This window comes from Acipenser ruthenus, chromosome 5, assembly GCF_902713425.1.
Source record: "Acipenser ruthenus chromosome 5, fAciRut3.2 maternal haplotype, whole genome shotgun sequence".
Taxonomy (NCBI): domain Eukaryota; kingdom Metazoa; phylum Chordata; class Actinopteri; order Acipenseriformes; family Acipenseridae; genus Acipenser; species Acipenser ruthenus.
Genome location: NC_081193.1, coordinates 44657385 through 44675810, shown reverse-complemented (window position 1 = coordinate 44675810; position 18426 = coordinate 44657385). Strand labels below are relative to the sequence as shown.

Sequence of the window (18426 nt, the reverse complement as noted above, 5' to 3'; positions counted from 1 at the left end):
AAAACGCGTTACGAAAAGTGAACTGGTGTCAAATGTAAGACAAAGATAGTTAATGGACAAATTGATTCGTAGCCCCACATAAGCTGTAACTCGACTTGGACCTTTTCCCCTTGTATAGAAATAATAGTGCACCCGACCAAGATATCTGCATCATTGCAACGCCCCCTGCCCAAAACATTAGACAACTGAACTGACCTCATTTAGTCAAGAACAACATTTACAAAAACATCAACTTGAAACCCCTCCGCCAACTTTGTCACAATATTATAGTTTTCTCACTGGAGTCCATGGGATTTTCGGATGAAGTATCGATTGACTTTCTTTTTTCATTTTATTTATAATAATCTTTTGTCAACTGAGTCCTTAACCCATGTTATGCAAAGTAGCATTCTGTTGCAGTTAACACACAAAAAAAAACAATATTCGCTTAATTGTCTTAAATGATGTTTGTTCATTTTTTTTAGTTGTAGAGTTGAAGATGATATTCCACCTATGGGGAAAAAAAAAACAAAAACCTTGGAATCTACATCTTTTCGTTTAATGAAAGCAATCTGCAAGGATCTTTAAGAGATGGAAGAAAACAGAGAGAAAGAAGGAGACAGCATCCTCTCCAGCGCCCCCGAACTACACATAAAGGCTGACATATAAACGCGCAACTTAGATTAATCGAGCATACTTACTTTTAAAATGTTAAAATGAGCAATTCCACGCAGGAACTCTTCTGTGGTTTGACCAGCATACCCATGGATGATGGCTTCAATTCGCTGGTTGATGTCCCGGTACACTCTTTGCTGTGCAGAAGGTGGATTTCATGGAGAAATGGGAAGCCCTATTTAACCCCGCAAAGCAAGTAGGTGCACGCAGCGACTTGCTACAGTATATATTTGGTTGTCAATCATGTTGAAGAAGAATTAGTGATTATAATCAAAAGTTGAACAAGACAAGCACTGAAGAGGGTTCTAATGAGATTAAAGCCATCATATTGACTAATTAGGTTAAAGGAAATCTCCATTGTCGAATATAATTTATATGGCCAGATGTACCTGAAAATGGCAATTTGTTATTGGATCATTGGTCTCCCCACAGGTTAATTGAGTAAATTACCAACAAAACAACAAAAAAAAATTAAAAAAATAAATAAAATAAAGCATGCAGCATGTGTTCCAAAGAAACTGTATTGTTAATATATAACACGCTTAGGTAAACATATTTTCAATAAATCTGTATTTATTAACAGAAAAACAGCTTTGTCCTAAACACTAAAATGGACAGCAAGATAGCAAGGCAGGATACACAATAATCATAATAAAAATAAAAACAGTACAGTATATTTAAACATACAAGTGTGCTCTTGGTTTGATAAAACGCATATTCAAATAAATGAACATTAAATGTTACGTAAATCAATTTGCTACCAATAGATTTTGACCATAGCCTTGCCTTAATGTGTTAGCAAAAGATGTGCATCCGAGCACAGGACTCTTTTGCAAAGAAAGTGGGGATTTGAACACATACTATCTCCATTAAGATTTCAAACCATAAAGTCAATGCTATTAAACTAGGAACAGTTTGCATGTTTAAAGTAACTGACTCATTTTACTATTTCAATAGCTGTTGCTCACTGGACTGCACTTACAGTTATAATACTTTAATCCTTTCCAAAAACTTAATTCCTCACCCAAAATTAACCTTGCCCTGGAAAATGGTAGCTGCTGTAATGAATAATAATAATAATAATAATAATAATAATAATAATAATAATAATAATAATAATACATGCACTTGACATTAAACATTGACATTGCTGAGGAAAATAGTTTTTGGGGAATTGGGTGAATGTAGAGCAATATTTATTTGGATTGTATTAACAAAACATTCACTCTATTTATTGTAAGAAAATACCATTTCCCAAAAACTTTACCCCCATTTAAAAACAAATCAAAACAAAACAAAACAAATGAAATGTATTTAACCAGAAGTAAAAAACAATATTCTGTAACACCTGGAAGAATATTTTGATTTGTGCAGTACAATTTCATACCACAAGAGGGAAATTTGTGTTCAAGACACATGTACAAAAGGATTAACAGCCAGATGTTTGCAATAAAGAAAACACACCATGAAGTGGGCCTCAATTTTATTTCAACATTTACTTTTATCAAATCCAAGTCCGGATTTTATTTAAGTTATTGTATCTAAAATGGGATTAATTTGTCTAAGCTTGGGAATGTAGTCTTGTTTTTATACCTCAACTCTTCAATAGCATAAAACATTTTAGGAGACTTTTTAAATGCTATATAATTATTGCATATTACATATGCGATGTGCACTACACTTGGGTTATGGCATTCTATATACTGTACTGTAGTTTTTGCTAGGATTGTATACAAGATGTGCACAATGATAAAAGGGATGTAAACCAAGGCTGCTCAGTCCTACGTATTTAAAAAAAAAAACTGCCAGCAGAATATGTCCTGAAAATGTGTTATTTCTCAGTTTAGTTTGGGGCTAGGTTTCCGGAGAGTTCCTTTTTATAATTAGAAGCAATAAAAGTCCTCAGTGCAGATTTATAATGAATTTGGACATACTGGGATCAATTTAACAGACCTTATGCTGTTCAGTTTAGTATAACATTTTAAAAATATATTAACTTTTTTATAAGCACTTTGCAGTTCTTTTGACATGACATTTTTTTTATATATAAATTAGGAGGCTAACAATAATAATAATAAAAAATATATATTTATTTTTTTAAACCTTGATTGCAAAAAATGCGTATCCATTCTTGTAATTTTTTTTCAGACAAGATGCAAAACACTAAAAAAATACATTTACAGACCTTGATGAAAAGAGAAACAGTTCCCTTTGCTGCATCTTGTATAAAACTATACATGATAAAAATGATGTTTATATTTACACCACATGATCCTTAAATGGTATTTCTCTTTGGTCCTCATTTCTTATCTTAAAGGTGTTTGTGCTTACAGCTCATCGGGCGACTCTGGTACTTGAAGCTTCCGTTTCCTCATACCATTTTCGGCTGTGCTGTCAGAGGGCAGGCCATCAACTGAATCTACTGCCAGCTCCTCAGGACCAGAAGCCTCATCACCAGCTGAATCTTCCCCTGAGGCCTTGTCACTCAGGTTCTCTCTTTCATCCTCAGCATCAGACAACTGCTTCTCTTCTGTGGGAACATCCTCTTGTTCTTCATCAGAAAGCTCCTCCTTCATGTACACTTCTGGTAAAATGGACATACTGTTATTTGACATATCTTTTGGGATGATTTTTGCTGATGAAAGGAGCCAGCTGGGCAGAATGAATACTTAAGTGCTCTAAACAGATTTATCCAATGTATCCATGAATCAGGGACAGAAGTCCAGTTGCAGAAGCAGCCAGTCAACATGTTATGCGACACATTTACTGTATGCAATGTAGAATCTATATTTAAGTACTCATGGTGCTGAAATAGGAATATTAACCATTACAAATGGGTATTTCCCCTTTAAGACACCCACACCTCAAACTTTATACCAAAGACTTCTCCACAGAACAGTGTGACGCAGCTGCTGCTCCGCCCCCGAGAGCATAAAGGAGCTGCGCGCACTGACAACGATGTCATTTTGATGTCGTATGATTCTGCTTGACACACGCATCCACAATATTTAGAATTCACATCCTAGCCTTTTATTTAATGTATTATGCCTATATTGAATGTATTTGCATTGTTTTTTACGGTTATATTTAATGTACTATGCTCTGTATTTCACTGCATTTAATGTATTATGCATTGTTCCTCACTATCTTGTAAAGAGCTTTGTGATGGTGGTCCACTATGAAAGGCGCTATATAAAACAAAGATAAATTAATTGATTGATTGATTTTCCTTCGAGGATTGCGACCATGATGCCACGACCCTGAAGTTAATGGTTAACCCTTTGCGGTCCTATGTTGGACCTGGTCCGACATTGCAATTATTCCTATCAGGTCCAATGTCGGACCCTGTCCGACATCATCAAAAAGACGCAAAAAACTGGTTTTTAGTTGTTTTTTCTCTGGAAAAAGCAGAGAAAACCATTCAATGGCCAAGTGGGAGCGACAGGAGCCGAGACAAGACGAAAAAACCCCCCCAAAAAAGGCTGTATCTCATGAATAGTCATACTTGCCCCTGGCATCAGATAGGGGCGGTCATAAGGAAACAAGCTGGCTGGTAGTGCATCAGCGCTCAGAGAATATCACAGCCATTTGCAGAGCCTTTTTGAGATGTTATAGTAATAAAATAATGACTTGGATCGCATTATTGAGGCGTTTGGTGATAAAATGAGTGATCAGGAGATGATTGATCGGTATGTACGACTATTATTATTATTATTATTTATTTCTTAACATATGTGAGAGCTATAGCGAACGAAAGGGTGGGGCAGGGCTGGAGATGCCTAGTGAGTGCTTTGTTGATATGCAGGGCCTTTTAAACCCGTTTGACTGTGGAAAAAAAATACTTTTAAACAGCGCGTCTACAATTAACTGCGTGTGTGAAAATAAATTGGACCTGACGCGCACTTAATAAATTGACTGCAAAGGGTTAATATTCCTATTTCAGGGAACCAGGGCTATGATAATAACCTAACGTTCCCTTTCAAGTAGGGAACATTAACCATTACAAATGAGTGACGTATACCCAAGCTGTCGCAAGGACATGTTAGTACCTCACTGAGCTACAAACCTTAGCCGAAACCACCTTGAGCTAGTAATCAGCATCCAGCAATAGCTGGAAGAGACATAAGATGAAAACTCACCTAATGTTCTATTGTGAGGGTATAATGCATAAGCAATCTTACCTGTGCCTGTTAACCATGTTTAGACAGAGTTTGTCCTTGGGACTTAACAGACAAAGAATTGTTCTGACTGCCTCCAGCTTTTAGTCCTGTCAACATAATACGCTAATACCCGCACTGGGCAAAGCGTATGGAGCTGGCACTCCCTGTCAGATTGGCCTTTGAAAATATTGGAAAAGCTTTCGATACAGAGAATGCTTGCATTTCACTCACCTGCTTAGCGGAGGTGATTGCAAGCAAGAAAGCCACCTTGAAAGACACAAATTTGAGCTCAGCTGAGTGCATGGGCTCAAATAGAGGTTTCATCAGAACATTATGCACAACATTCAGCCTCCAATGAGGAACTATATCCTTCACTGGTGGCCTAAGCTGCCGGGTGCCTTTCAAAAATTGCCCTGCCAGGAAATGAGCGCTGGGGAGACAATCTATTTTTACATAGCACAACTAGATGGCTGCCAAATAGACCATTAAAGTAGATGGGGATTTCCACTATCAAAAAGGTCCTGTAAAAATTGCAGTATAACTGCCATGGGGCATGTCGTGGGTTCAAACCCATGAGACAAGCACCACGTCTGAATCTAGCCCCACTTGTGCCCATATTGGGAAAGGATAGAGGCTGCCCTAGCATTTTGCAGGGTGTCAATTACCCTGTTTGATAACCCGAGACGGCTCAAATGCAGTCGTTCAGGGACCAGACCCACAGCCGTAGGCTCGATGGGTTGAGGTGCCACCATGTGCCCTGAGCAGGTTGCGGCACATCGGCAGAAAAGTAAAAATATTATTATTATTATTATTATTATTATTTTTATTTTTTTTTTATTTATTTTTTTTAACACCGAGGAGTAGAATATTGCACAGCCGAAGGAGTGCTAAGGATCCTAGGAAGCAATAGGCCACTGCTGGACTTTACCAGCACTCTGCTGAAAACACAAGAAAACCTAGAAATAAACCATTTTACTTCAGCGATTCAACATTTTAAATCAACATTTAAAAGGCAAAGCTAAAAAATGTGAAAGGTAATTAGAAAGGTGATAATTTAACATAAGTGCTCTCTCAAGTATTCAGGATCAGCTGAAAAGGAAAATGACATCGTTGTCAGTGTGCGCAGCTCCTTTATGCTCTCAGGGGCGGAGCAGCAGCTGCGTCACACTGCTCTGTCGAGAGGTCTTTGGTATAAAAGGTTTCAGGCTAAAGGGGAAACACCCATTTGTAATGGTTAATATCCCCTACTTGAGAGGGAACAGTACCTCTGGTCCAATGCTTACACTTGATGACGTTTTCATTTTTGTACTGGAACCCCTCCACTATCCTTAAAGGCTTACAAACTTAGTGAGTCACTTATGTGTGAATCTGGGCTAAAATTGAGAAAAAGAGTATAACATCAGTTCAACACCCTTAATACTTAAAGTGTGTCTAAAAATCTGATTCCAGAGTGCATACAGTGCATGTCATAGATAATATGTTTGACAGAGGCTATGCAAAGTTGGAGAGAACCTCTTATGTAATGAAAGCCCATCCAATGCTGTCTGTGACTGACTGCAAAGGTGCCAAATTGTGCTGAATTATGTGGTGATTTTGTGAGGCTGCATTTAAACCCAGGCCTCCAGAAAAGGTAGGGCACTAACAGGCTTCACAACCTAGCTGTTATTTTCTAAAAACCTCAGACAGTTTTTGGATGGATGCTGTGGGTAAAGTAAACAGAATATACAAGTGGTGGACCTCGAGTCTGCTGATTAGCTGCTACTTCAAATTCCCTCTAACTGTTTCACTTTTTCGGCTAGGGTTTTCTTCAACTGAATATTAATTGACTTCATCCTTTTACTAGAATTTTTTTTTTTTTATTTCCCTCCCTGTTTCTCCTACCAGTATTACCTCTAATCAGCCCCCAACTGAGTTTCCATAACAACGTACCAGCAGATGTTTACTCATATAATTAAGTATTGTTGTGGACGTGCAGGTGCCACATCATTTTAAAAAGCTTCTCAAAAGATGTATTGACAGAAGTATGAAGACAAGATAAAAGATACAGTGGGGTCTATTTACATAGTGGCGGATATAATGGTGCCGCATAAATCTCAAAAACAATGGGGGTGGATTTGCAAGTTGCACATTGCATTCTAATTTCAGAATCATAAAAGCATCAAACCGTGTGTCTACATTTCAACCACTGCATGTGATAGGAGACAGAGACAAAGACTAAGGGCAGGGGAGGAGGGTTGTGGCGTGGCCACTAAACATCCGATGGGGACCTAGTAAGATAGGAGGGCTATCTTTATTTATTTATTTATTTATTTATTTATTTATTTATTACTCAACCTTATTTTTAGACTTGTTGGGTCATGCAGCGTATTAAATTTAGTCCACTTGATGTGTCTAAATAGTGGATTAAGCAGGTTTAGTCCACTTGATTGGACTAAAGTTAGTACACCTGGAAATCTTGAATGCAGCAAACCAGAAGTTAATCACAGGTAGATCATCTGCTAAATCAGACTAAACAAGATCCTGATTGCAGTGTACCAAATCAAATTCCTGATGATCCTGTTCAAGTGGATTAATTTAGTACTGAGAAGGATAAGACTAACTTAGAGACAGCTGCCTTTTTCCCATGAAATGACTAATACAACTGAAAACTTTATTCCATCGGTATATTTCTTGTGTCCATCACGTTCAGGCAGTCAGATCCATGAGAATAAAGGGTCGCACAACACCACCTTCGCTTAATTCGGCAGACAGTCTTGGTCCTGGATTTTCTCAATATAAAATATATGCATCCTGCCTCTTAATTTTTTTATTCGACACCACACTTTACTCGTAACTCAACACTTATTAAAACACAAGTTGATAACTCGACAGTGTCGTTTCATGTGACTGAACTCTATTTGACACTCTTGTTTCACTTGAATGATCTCTGACTGGAAACAAATTGTTCATTCATTCATTCATTCGCAACTAAAGTGCAGCTGGTTACAATATCAGTTCACGATGAGTGAGAGGTGAAAAATTAGTTCTCGTTCAATTAGCTTTAAAGCTCAGGTTATTTATGATAACAAGCTTGTCAGCAGAACTTTCAAAGCGTGTGTTTTCTGTGTGAAACCAAGTTGTTTATTATTTATATATTATTTATATAGTTGAGTTGTACCGAGCTTGTATAGTACTGTATACTGTAATTGATCCACTCACTGCAGTTCTTTGAACCATTTTCATAAGGTAATTTAACTAAAAATAAATATGTAAATACTATAAATGTGCAACTTCTGTTACTCTTGCATCTGTGGTTAACTTGACACCTTGGATAAGGCGACACTAAATGTCAACCCCGTGGGGTGTCGAGTTTACAGAAGTTGTGTGTGAATGCGTATATATATGTATGATATATATATCATCTGTTTGGTACGCTGATATCAGGATTAAGTTAGTACAGTCCTCATTTTTGTCCACTTGAAGTGAACTGAATCACTGGTATGCTGCAATTGACCTGTTGTTTTTTATCCACTGTAAAACAGCTTTTTATTGAAAAGACAGTGTCTGTATTTTATACTGAGCATCTTCCTATTGAGGCAGGCATTGCTGACAAGTTATTTGTTTTGGTATTTATTGTTTATTTATTTGCTAAGTTACCATGTGCAATAAAAAAGTTTTGTATCCTTTTTTGTATCCAATAGCGAGTGAGTGGCACTTACTGCAAAATATGCAGATAGAAAGTGCTTATTAGCAAAATGTTGATTTAAAAATTTTATTATTTATAAAAACTTGCTTTGTGTTGTTAACCAGGTTTATGTGTGTGGGGTAGATTTGTACCCTATTCCGCCTTCTGTGTAAGCTCAATTTTCACCGCTGACGAGGGGTTAAAAACCTGAAAATATTCAGGGGTGCGGTTTCATTTAAACATCTCACAAGTCTTAAGAATGTCATGCGGTTTGCCTCTCAATGCTCGGTCAGTAAAGGCATACAAATGCACAGTGGGTTATAGAAAGCACATTATTTCCTTCACATTCTGTTACGTTAAAACCATTCAGAGGCATGCCACAGAGATAGAGATCTTAAATAAAAAAGGAAAAAAAAAGAACCATACATTATTTTGAAGCTGTGCAATGAGCAGCTGGATTCCCTGTCAGTGAAGAGAAGGCTGGTGGAACAACAGCCTTTTAAGACTCAGTATGTTGAGTGTTCAACCATCCAAACAGGTTCCCTTCCTTAAAATACAAAACTGTGCACCAACTAGTGTTGGGGGATAATGACATTTTCATCTCTTATCTGCTGTAAATCATCACGATAATCATGATTAAATCAACTGAATAAAATATATACAATGTCTTGTTATAACTAACTTGTGTTACATATCAAAATACAGGCTAAACAATAAAAAAAGAAAACAGTGTTTCAAAAAATGCTTTCTAGTTCATACAATTTCTAAATTGTAATTAAAAAAATATCAGTTGAACAGTTGCAGAAGAACTCAATAAAAATGGGAATGTGTTATAAATATTTAGTATACATTATACATTTCATCATTCGTGTTACCTTTACGGCACTGTACAAACAGTCTTTCTTTAACTTACTTCTTCGCTGTTGAAAGTGAAGTGCTTTCCCATTTCACACACCGACAGCAACAACTACCTTTATAATTATTTCAATCAATCTTTATATAAAATAAAGATTGATTGAAAATATCCAGGTATTGTTCTTTACAATTCAGCATTAAAAAAAAAAGGTCTACAGTATTTACCTGTTGTTACTTCTTTGTATCTATGCTTCGATGGACAAAGGCAGTCAGCAATTAAAACCAGTATCTGTGAAAATACAATACAAGGGCAATTTTATTATATTAGTTCCAAGAAGCTTAGAGGCAACATACTTTCCTGTCAATTATAAAATCCAGGCACCTCCACTAGATGAATGTCACTCATGGGAGGGATAACAATAGACTTTACAAATAGTTATAAGATATCAAACAGAAGAAATAAATATTATAAAAATGTATAAACATCCATTAAACCCCTTTAAGGATTATCACATATAGTACAGCTGCTGTTCGTTTCAGATGAGGGGTTGAATTTTGGTACCTCCAGGCTGCATATTTGTTACTGATTTGTTTTGAAATGCTGATAAAAAGTATAACATGCCTGATATTTTAAGTTAAAAGAACAGAAACAGTGCCACTCGGGACAAGCTAATTTAACCCAGCACACAAAAAACACAGAATTATCTATAAGCTTTGCTTTCGTTAACAGTCCGGGCAGGACTGTTCGGGGAAAAAGAACTCTCCATCTGCAGTGTAAACTATCTGTGAAAAATCTTCACCATCCTTGTTTGCTCTCATTCGCACATTAATTCTGCTACATGCAGTGCAATTATAATGATGTGCTAACATACCAGGCCAAGGAAAAGTCCAGTTAACAAAATTGCAAGAGCAAAGATAACATAAGATCCCCAAACAGGAATCCCTAGCGTGTCAGTCATGTAACTCTGGATATGCTGTAAAAAAAGTAAAAACAAATGAACAACAAACAAGAAATATATAAATACAAATCACTTAAAGTACAAGTCTCACTAGTATTCACCTGTCACCAAGCTGATTACTTTTGACATACCAAATACTGGATTAACCTCAATTATGACTTGACAAAATAATCTTCAAAAGCTCCTGGTCTCTCGCTGCAATGATGTTATTTCTAAAGTGTGAGGGTGTCTTTCTTGTTTTTAGGGGGTATTGTTAAACATCTGTGAATTTATGAATTTAACCACATGGAGTACTGTAGTTATTCTGCAAATGAGGATGGCTAAATAACTGACAAGCACCCTAGGGTAACATAGTACAGTTTATTTAAACCACAATATTTTACACACACGTTTTCATAATTGGCATGTGTTTTGAAACTCATTTCAGTAAGAAGTACTGTACTAAATATCAAACAGCAACCACAGATTTATGTCTTGTGGTTTATTCCTTAGAATGTGGGTATAGAAAATGTAGATAAGTGCTTTAAAACACAAACTTTGTTCACATTTATATAATAAAAACATGTTATGAGAATTTGTGTGTCTCAAATATGCTGCTTCCGATATATTATGAAGTATTTTAGGTGGTCTTGAAGATCACAAGCCATTAACAGCAGGGTTAAAATATTTGATTATGCCTTTACTTACTTTAGGTGGTAATAGACTACAAAATGGTTTATTAAAAAAAATAATAATAAAAAAATAAAAAAATAAAAAGCATTTAAGACTGCTGAAAAAGTTAGGTTACTTACCGTAACCCTGTTTCCCTAAAAGAGAATACGACCACTAACCAATACTTTTGGGATATGCCTGCCTTAGGTAGGTATTCACTGAGCATTTTATGTCAGAGCTGCCGATAGGCCCCTCCGTGGAGTGATGTACTCGGTCCCGCCTACCGAGGGAATAAGTAGTCGCTCCGCAGAGCTCACTTCCTCTTTTGCATCGAACCCACGAATGCGAGTGATCTGACCTCACAAGGTTTGGTGGTCATCTTCTCTTTCAGGGAACCAGGGTTACGGTAAGTAACCTAATGCTCCCTTTCAATTCGAAGATGACCACCAACCAATACTTTTGGGAAAGTATACCAGAGCCGTCGTGAGGGAGAGTGAGCGGACAGCATACGAGGGACGCCTCGCTACTGCCAACTAGTGTTGGTAGTGTGCACATACAACTTCAAGGACCCTTGTACCTAATGAAGGCTTAAGTCGGTAGAACCTGGTGAATGTATGCGGCGTAGCCCAGCTAGCCACAGTATAAATGTCAGTCAATGAGGCACCTCGAAAGAGAGCCCATGACACAGCCACACCTCTGGTAGAGTGCGCACTCACCCTCCCAGGTAGGAGTAGGCCGGCATTATTGTACGCAGTCGATACTGTGTCCACAATCCAGTGGGTCAGTCGCTGCTTCGAGAGGGCTTGACCCAGGGTCCTTTCACCATAGCAAACGAAGAGCTGGTCAGACTGCTGCAGCGCTTTCGTTCTATCTATATAACCTCTCAATGTCCTCACTGGGCAGATGGAATTCAGTTTCCTACCTTCCTGTGGAAAGCCGTAATCGTCTTATGTAGGAATGCAGGGTTCGTGCACATTATCTCAAACACACATACAGGAACTGTGCACAGACAGAGCTTGTAGCTCACTGACCCGCTTAACAGAGGTGATGGCCAATAAAAAGGCTGTCTTCATAGAGATATTTCAGCTCTATGGAATGTATAGGCTCAAACTGGGCCTTAGTGAGAGCCTCCGATAACACATCCAGACTCCTCGGGGAGGACGTCCTTTCTAGGGGGACGCAGCCGCGAGCACCCTTTAGAAAACGGGTCGCCAGATTATGGGCACCCGGGGATACTTTCAGCGTAGAGTGGTACCTGCCCGCCTCTAGCAAATCTTGCAGAAACTGTAAAATAATTGCTATGGGGCAGCAGATGGGTCATGACCTCTGGCCATACACCACTTTTGAAAATACCTCCACTTGTAAGCATACAGTGCTCATGTGGAGGAAGCCCTATCATTCTACAGTCTACTAACGACTGCATCTGAGAGCCCTAAGGAGGATAGACGTCCAGTTCAGGTGCTAGACCCACAGCTTGAGTCTGCCCGGGTGACAGAGAGTGCCTTGCGTCTGACTGAGGAGATCCTTGCGCAGCAGGATCTCCCAGGGCTGGCCCGGCAGCAACTGGTAAAGGTTCGAAAACCAGATTCTCCTGGGCCATCTGGCCACCAGAACTGTCGCTTTTTCTCTCATGACCTCGAGGAAGGCAGGGAGCAGCTGTATGGGCAGGAAAGCGTACAAAAGTGTTTTGGGCCATTCGTTGGCTAGTGCACTGCTCAGAGCTCCAGCATATTTATGTGCAAAAAATGTTCAGCGGCACGACCATGACCTGCTGACTCCTCTGCCTGCCCAGACCGCACCCCAACCCAGGTTGGATGCATCTGTCATCACCACTTGACGGTTGTGTATCACTCCATCCTTACGCCTTCGTTCAGGTGTGAGGCTTGCCTCCACCAGCATAGGCGACACATGATCAGCCGACGGTGTCTGTCGCACTTGAGGTGTAGCCGAAAGGGACTGAGCCATGCTTGGATTGGGCGCATGTGGAGTAACCCCAGTTGGATGGCTGCGGCCATCAGATCCAATAGTTTTTGACACAACACCAATTGTACTGTGAACCCTTGTTGAAACGGGACCAGACAGTTGCAAATGGCAGCTACTCTGGCAGCTACTCTGTCATCCGACACCGCAAGGGAATCCAGCCAGAGACCCAAGTAGACTGTACTTTGCACCGGTATTAATTGGCTGTTGACATCGTTGAGGATCCCAGCCTCAACAGATGCTTCATCACAATCGCTGCATGGGCCACTGCTCTTCGTAGATCAACCAGTCGTCCATGTAGTTCATCACCCTGATCCCTTCCAGCTGCAAGGGAGCTAGGATGGCATCCATGCACTTTGAAAACGTGCGGGGAGCTAAGGAAAGGCCGAATGGCAGCACAGAAAACTCGAAGATGCTCCCCTGAAAGGCGAAGCGGAGACACTTCCTGTGCGCTGGACGAATAGGGATATGGAAATACGCGTCCTGTCAGTCCACTGTTTTAAACCAGTCGCCTGGCTGGACGGACTGGAGAATGTCACGGTGTGCATAACTATTGTGTACGGGGGCAAGCACCCAAGTGGGGGCTGCCTGAGGCAATGTTGGGACTACCTCCGAGATTGCTGCTTGCTGGAATCCCACATCAGGCTCCCTCCTGTCGTTGCGGGTAGGCCCGGTTGTTACCTGCCGTGGAAGCCTGAAAGCTATGCCTCAGTTCATCACGCAGGGCAGTGGGGATCGGAACCATCAGATTCACCGTGCGGACGCCAGCGTCTCTCCCATATCAGAGTACAGGAGGGGAGCATTGAGACTACCTGCCGAGATACCTTGCGTTCTCGGTGAGAGCGCTGCAGCAATTCCTCTACCACTGGTCCAAAGGAATGGTCAGGAGAGGTAGGGGCTGCTTCTGAAGGAAGGAGCCACCTTCACATGAGGCCGCGATAGAAATCTCATCATGGTCCTCCTCAGCAATGGTGACATCCGGTTCTGTAAAATCCGGGGTGACAATCGGTGCAGACGGGGTCAGCTCAGGGGCTGGCGTTATCAGCTGAGCTGGGGCCAAAGCAGGCACTTGAGCCTGCTGCCAGGCCAGGGGCTTCCAACGCCGCGCAACTGATGTTGTGCAGGACGTGCAAGTGTGGAATTTAGCCATGCTTGATGTCTGTATGGCCCCAAGGGCGTTGTTTAAACACCAGAGGGTGTAGACCTGTGTAATGAAGCACTCAGGCACCAAGGGTGCAGAAGCACCGAGGACACTGAGTGAGGTAGAATACAGTACTGGTACGCAGAAGAATCGGGGCACCGAGTGCAGGTGTTATTGACATGCTGGGCTGCTAAAGCACCGAGGCACGGAGCGTCTAAGCACTGAGGGCTCCGAAGCACAGAGGCACCGAGAGGCGCCTAGCCTTAACCCTGTGTAGTCAACACAACCCAGGGTAGCACATAGCATACACCGGGGTGGATACACAGGCTTGAGTGGCTGCAGTAGGCAATCAGGAGAGCAGTACAGGGAAGCGCACAGTGCTGCACTATGGTGCAGTACAGCGATAACCTGGTTGTGGAACACGTGCAGTCACACAACGGGGCAGCGTATACCGGAGTGGAGCACAGGCTCAAGGAGCTTCGGTGTGTTAGACAGGAAGAAAAAGTATACTGCTTTTTTTTGTTTTGTTTTTTGAACTGCAAAGGCAGTAACAGGAAAAGAAAACAGAAGCTCACACACAGAGCAATTGAGCTATGGGAGAACAACAGTCACCACGCCAGGTGGGTGAGCTGTAAAATTGTATTATTATTGTTACTAACAAGCGCACTGAGTAGGCGGGCTGAAACAAGCCAGCGGATTCAACTCAAGATCAGGGTGCAGCAGAGCTGGGTCCCGGTGGAGGAATCACTCTTCTATTTTATTTTTTTATTTACAGTCAACGGATAACCCAAAATCATGGTTAAAACAAAACTAGTCAAAACGTGGTACAAAATTGATTTAATGTAAACTTATTTAGTTATTATTATTATTATTTGTTTATTTAGCAGACGCCTTTATCCAAGGCGACTTTCAGAGACTAGGGTGTGTGAACTATACATCAGCTGCAGAGTCACTTACAACTACGTCTCACCCGAAAGACAGAGCACAAGGAGGTTAAGTGACTTGCTCAGGGTCACACAAGGAGTCAGTGGCTGAGGTGGGATTTGAACCCGGGGACCTCCTGGTTACAAGCCCTTTTCTTTAACCACTGGACCACACAGCCTCCCCTGTTAAAATTAGTCCAGCAGACAGTCTAGGTGATTAACCCTTTGCAGTCCATTTATTCAGCGCATGTCAGGCGCGTCAGGTCCAATTTATTTTCACATGCGCAGTTTATTTTAGACGCACTGTTTAAAAGTAATTTTATTCAAAGTAAAACAGGTTTAAAAGGCACTGCATCTCAACAGGACACTCAGTACTGCATATCCAGCCCCGCCCCACCCCTCGTTCGCTATATTTTTTACATACCTCGTAATAGTAGTACATACCGATAAATCCTCTCCTGATCACTCGTTTTATCACCAAACTCCACAATAATGCGATCCTAGTCGTTATTTTAGTACTATAACATCTAAAAAAAGCTCTGCAAATGTCTGTGATGTTCTTTGAGCGCTGGATGTGGAAGCATCTATCTTGTTTGTTTATGTCCGTGTTATCTATGTGGTGTCGGGTCTATCAGTATTCATGAGATACGCCCCTTTTTTTTCGGCTTCTCTCGGCTCCTATCGGTCTCACCTCGGCGAATGAATGGTTTTCTCGGCTTTTTCCGGAGAGAAAACGACTAGAGACCTGTTTTTTGCATCTTTTTGATGATGGACCAGAAAGGGAAAATTGCGATGTCGGACCAGGTCCGACAAAGGAACGCAAAGGGTTAAGCGCAGTACGATGCGTGATCTTGTTTTTGCAAGCTAGCCCCTCCCCCTTACTATCGCTGTCATTCTCCTCCTCTCCGCCAAGCGACCTCACAGTGTCATCATTGCTCAGTCTCTTGTATTGTTCCAAACAATAGATCCTTCTGATAGATGTTTTCGCTGATTTGTAGTACATAATTTTAATTTTTTCACAAATACACAATCTATTATTATTTTTTACCATGGTTAATCTGCAAACCGCTTAATCCGCCCCCGGATAATCAAGAGTTGACTGTATTTATTTTTTAAACGGCAAGGCAGTAAAATGAAAAAAAAAACACATACACGCACACAACAGCACAGCTGTGAGGGTAAATAGAACAGTCACCACAGCAACGCGGGTGAACTGCATTTTTAAGCGCACCAAGAGGGCAGGCTGAGTCAATCTAGCGGAGTCAACTCAACAGTGAGGTGCGGCAGAGCCAGGGCCCGGTGGAGGATCACGCGCCTCTTTTTCTTTTCTTTTTTTTTTAGCTGCAATAGCAGAGGAAAAAACACAAAACAGCCAGCGCTGTAAGGTCAGAAAAGCAGACTACAATCGTAAAGCAATGTAGGCTGTTGAAAAGAAAAAGATTAAACGTAGAGCAGTTGTGCAGCATTTATAGCTAAGCACAGCCCCAATGGAGGAACAAACGGCTGACTGACAGTTTTTTGGTTTTTCTTGCCCAAGCTGAGAGAACGACAGCCGGCAGAGTCACTCAACGACGAGGTGGCAAGCCGAGCCCTGGCAGAGGAACAGTGTTCTCCCTGATGGTGTAGGTTGACACACGCACACACCAATACTGCACAGGCAGTGTGTTAGAAAAACTCAGATTAATTGTAGTAATTTAGACTAATCGTCAGATTAATCGTAGTAATTTAGACTAATCGTACGAAGAGTTTTAATTTAATGTGTTTTGATGATTACTGTGATTTGTATAACCTGAATAATGATATTATATGAAGTATGATGTTAACAAAGTATTAGATTTACAATGTTGAACTAACACACTGGAATGTGGCCAAGGGTCAGTAGCCCTGTTTTTAGAGAAGTGCATGAGTCAGCGACATGAGGATAGGACACTGTCTCAAATGATAAAGATATAAAGAATATTTTGAGACAGCGATAATTCCTCTTTTCTCCCCAGTCACTTAGCTAATATTCTTGTATTTGGGGAATCAACTTTGTGGGACCTGATAGACACTCTCTCCCTAGCAACTAGAAAAATCAACCAATCAGAAAAGTCGGTAGACAACAGTATCAAGGATACCACGAGGTTGGTTTGAGCTGACTAAGGAAGATAAGAATTACCACAAGTCATGAACTCTGTGCAAAAACTGATTATATAAGGAACTGTTTGACTTAGTGTATTTTGAGCCTTCTTAGCAATTGCTTGCAGAGTCTGTGTTACTCTGTTGAATGCTCCAGTTTGCAAACTAATAAAGTGTGAATTTGCTCCAACTTGTCTCTGTCTCAATCGTTCCCTCAGCACGGGACCGGTGTCTGCTCGGTTGTATGCAGAAAATTCCACCACAGCAGTCACACTCAAACGACGGACAGCTGAGAAAAGATGGCCTGCGACACAAGCGAAGCAGGCTGTGAGAAAGGAAAAAAAGACACTCAAATGGAGCCGCTGATTCCTCAAGAGAGGAAAGCCAGCTCTCATCTCGAATGCAAGGGAGCTCTGACATAAAATGCTCACCTAAGGCAGGCATATCCCAAAAGTATTGGCTGGTGGTCGTCTTCGAATTGAAAGGGAACATTCTAAGCAAACATGAAACTATGGCAAATAATGGTAAAATGTTGACTTACTCTGATCCAAACTGACAGATGAAAGAGACCTGACATTCCTGTCATCCTGTAAGCAACAGAATAAAGAGGCTAAATGGCACACAAAAATAAATCAGAATTGTACAGAAATTAGTGTATTATAAGTCAACATTTTCTGAAACTATGAAAAACACATCAATGTTTCACAAGCTGATTAATTGCTCTGACAAGGTACTATAAATAAACACATAAATACATACATTTTGACGTATGCCTGTGATAAAGACATGAGTGTAATAAAGGTTAAAAAATCTGACAAAAAAGGGTCAATTACGCAATGGAAGAAGGAGATTTCCATGTTGGAACAGGCTCCACAGATTCCCACTTCTTTTCTATAATGTAACTCTGAAGGTCCTCCACAGTCCTGGAAGCAAGGTATCTCCGGAACATTCCATCCTTGGCACTAAAACAAAGAAAAAAGATGCAACACCAAATTTAAAACAATGTTACTGTATGCTGTACAACAAACAGTGCAGATAAATATATATAGTAAAGTAACCAGCTTTTGAACAGTTGTTTGCAGTTTTAAAGACAAGTCACACAACTGTGCAATATGTACTGTTGTAGCACAGCAAAACTTTTGCATAATTAAACATATAACACAATATTTGCATTGTTATTTTTAGGAGTGAGTCAGACTATTCAAGTAATCGAGTATTCTAAATAAAATTACTACTCAAATACTTTGATCAAGTTTCGAATACTCGTTAATTTCTAAAACAAACGGAAAAATGCGCAAACTACACCAGAAAAAAACTTGGC

General features: G+C 40.4%; 1 protein-coding gene across 2 annotated transcripts in view; it reads right to left on the bottom strand.

Moving 5' to 3' along the window:
* Window positions 1–2725: 2725 nt before the first annotated feature.
* LOC117403125 (thioredoxin-related transmembrane protein 1-like) overlaps window positions 2726–18426 on the bottom strand; it is a 31743-nt gene continuing 16042 nt past the window's right edge. Inside the window, exons 4-8 of one of the 2 annotated variants that reach the window (XM_034005141.3) lie at window positions 17939–18067; window positions 17647–17692; window positions 10206–10307; window positions 9559–9622; window positions 2726–3235 (exon numbers count right to left, since the gene is read on the bottom strand). In XM_034005141.3, the coding sequence (XP_033861032.2) occupies window positions 2982–3235; window positions 9559–9622; window positions 10206–10307; window positions 17647–17692; window positions 17939–18067 (595 nt within the window). In that variant the 3' untranslated portion in view covers window positions 2726–2981. Of the gene's footprint in view, window positions 3239–9558; window positions 9623–10205; window positions 10308–17646; window positions 17693–17938; window positions 18068–18426 lie in introns of both variants that reach the window. The other variant, XM_034005140.3, reaches the window with a different exon arrangement.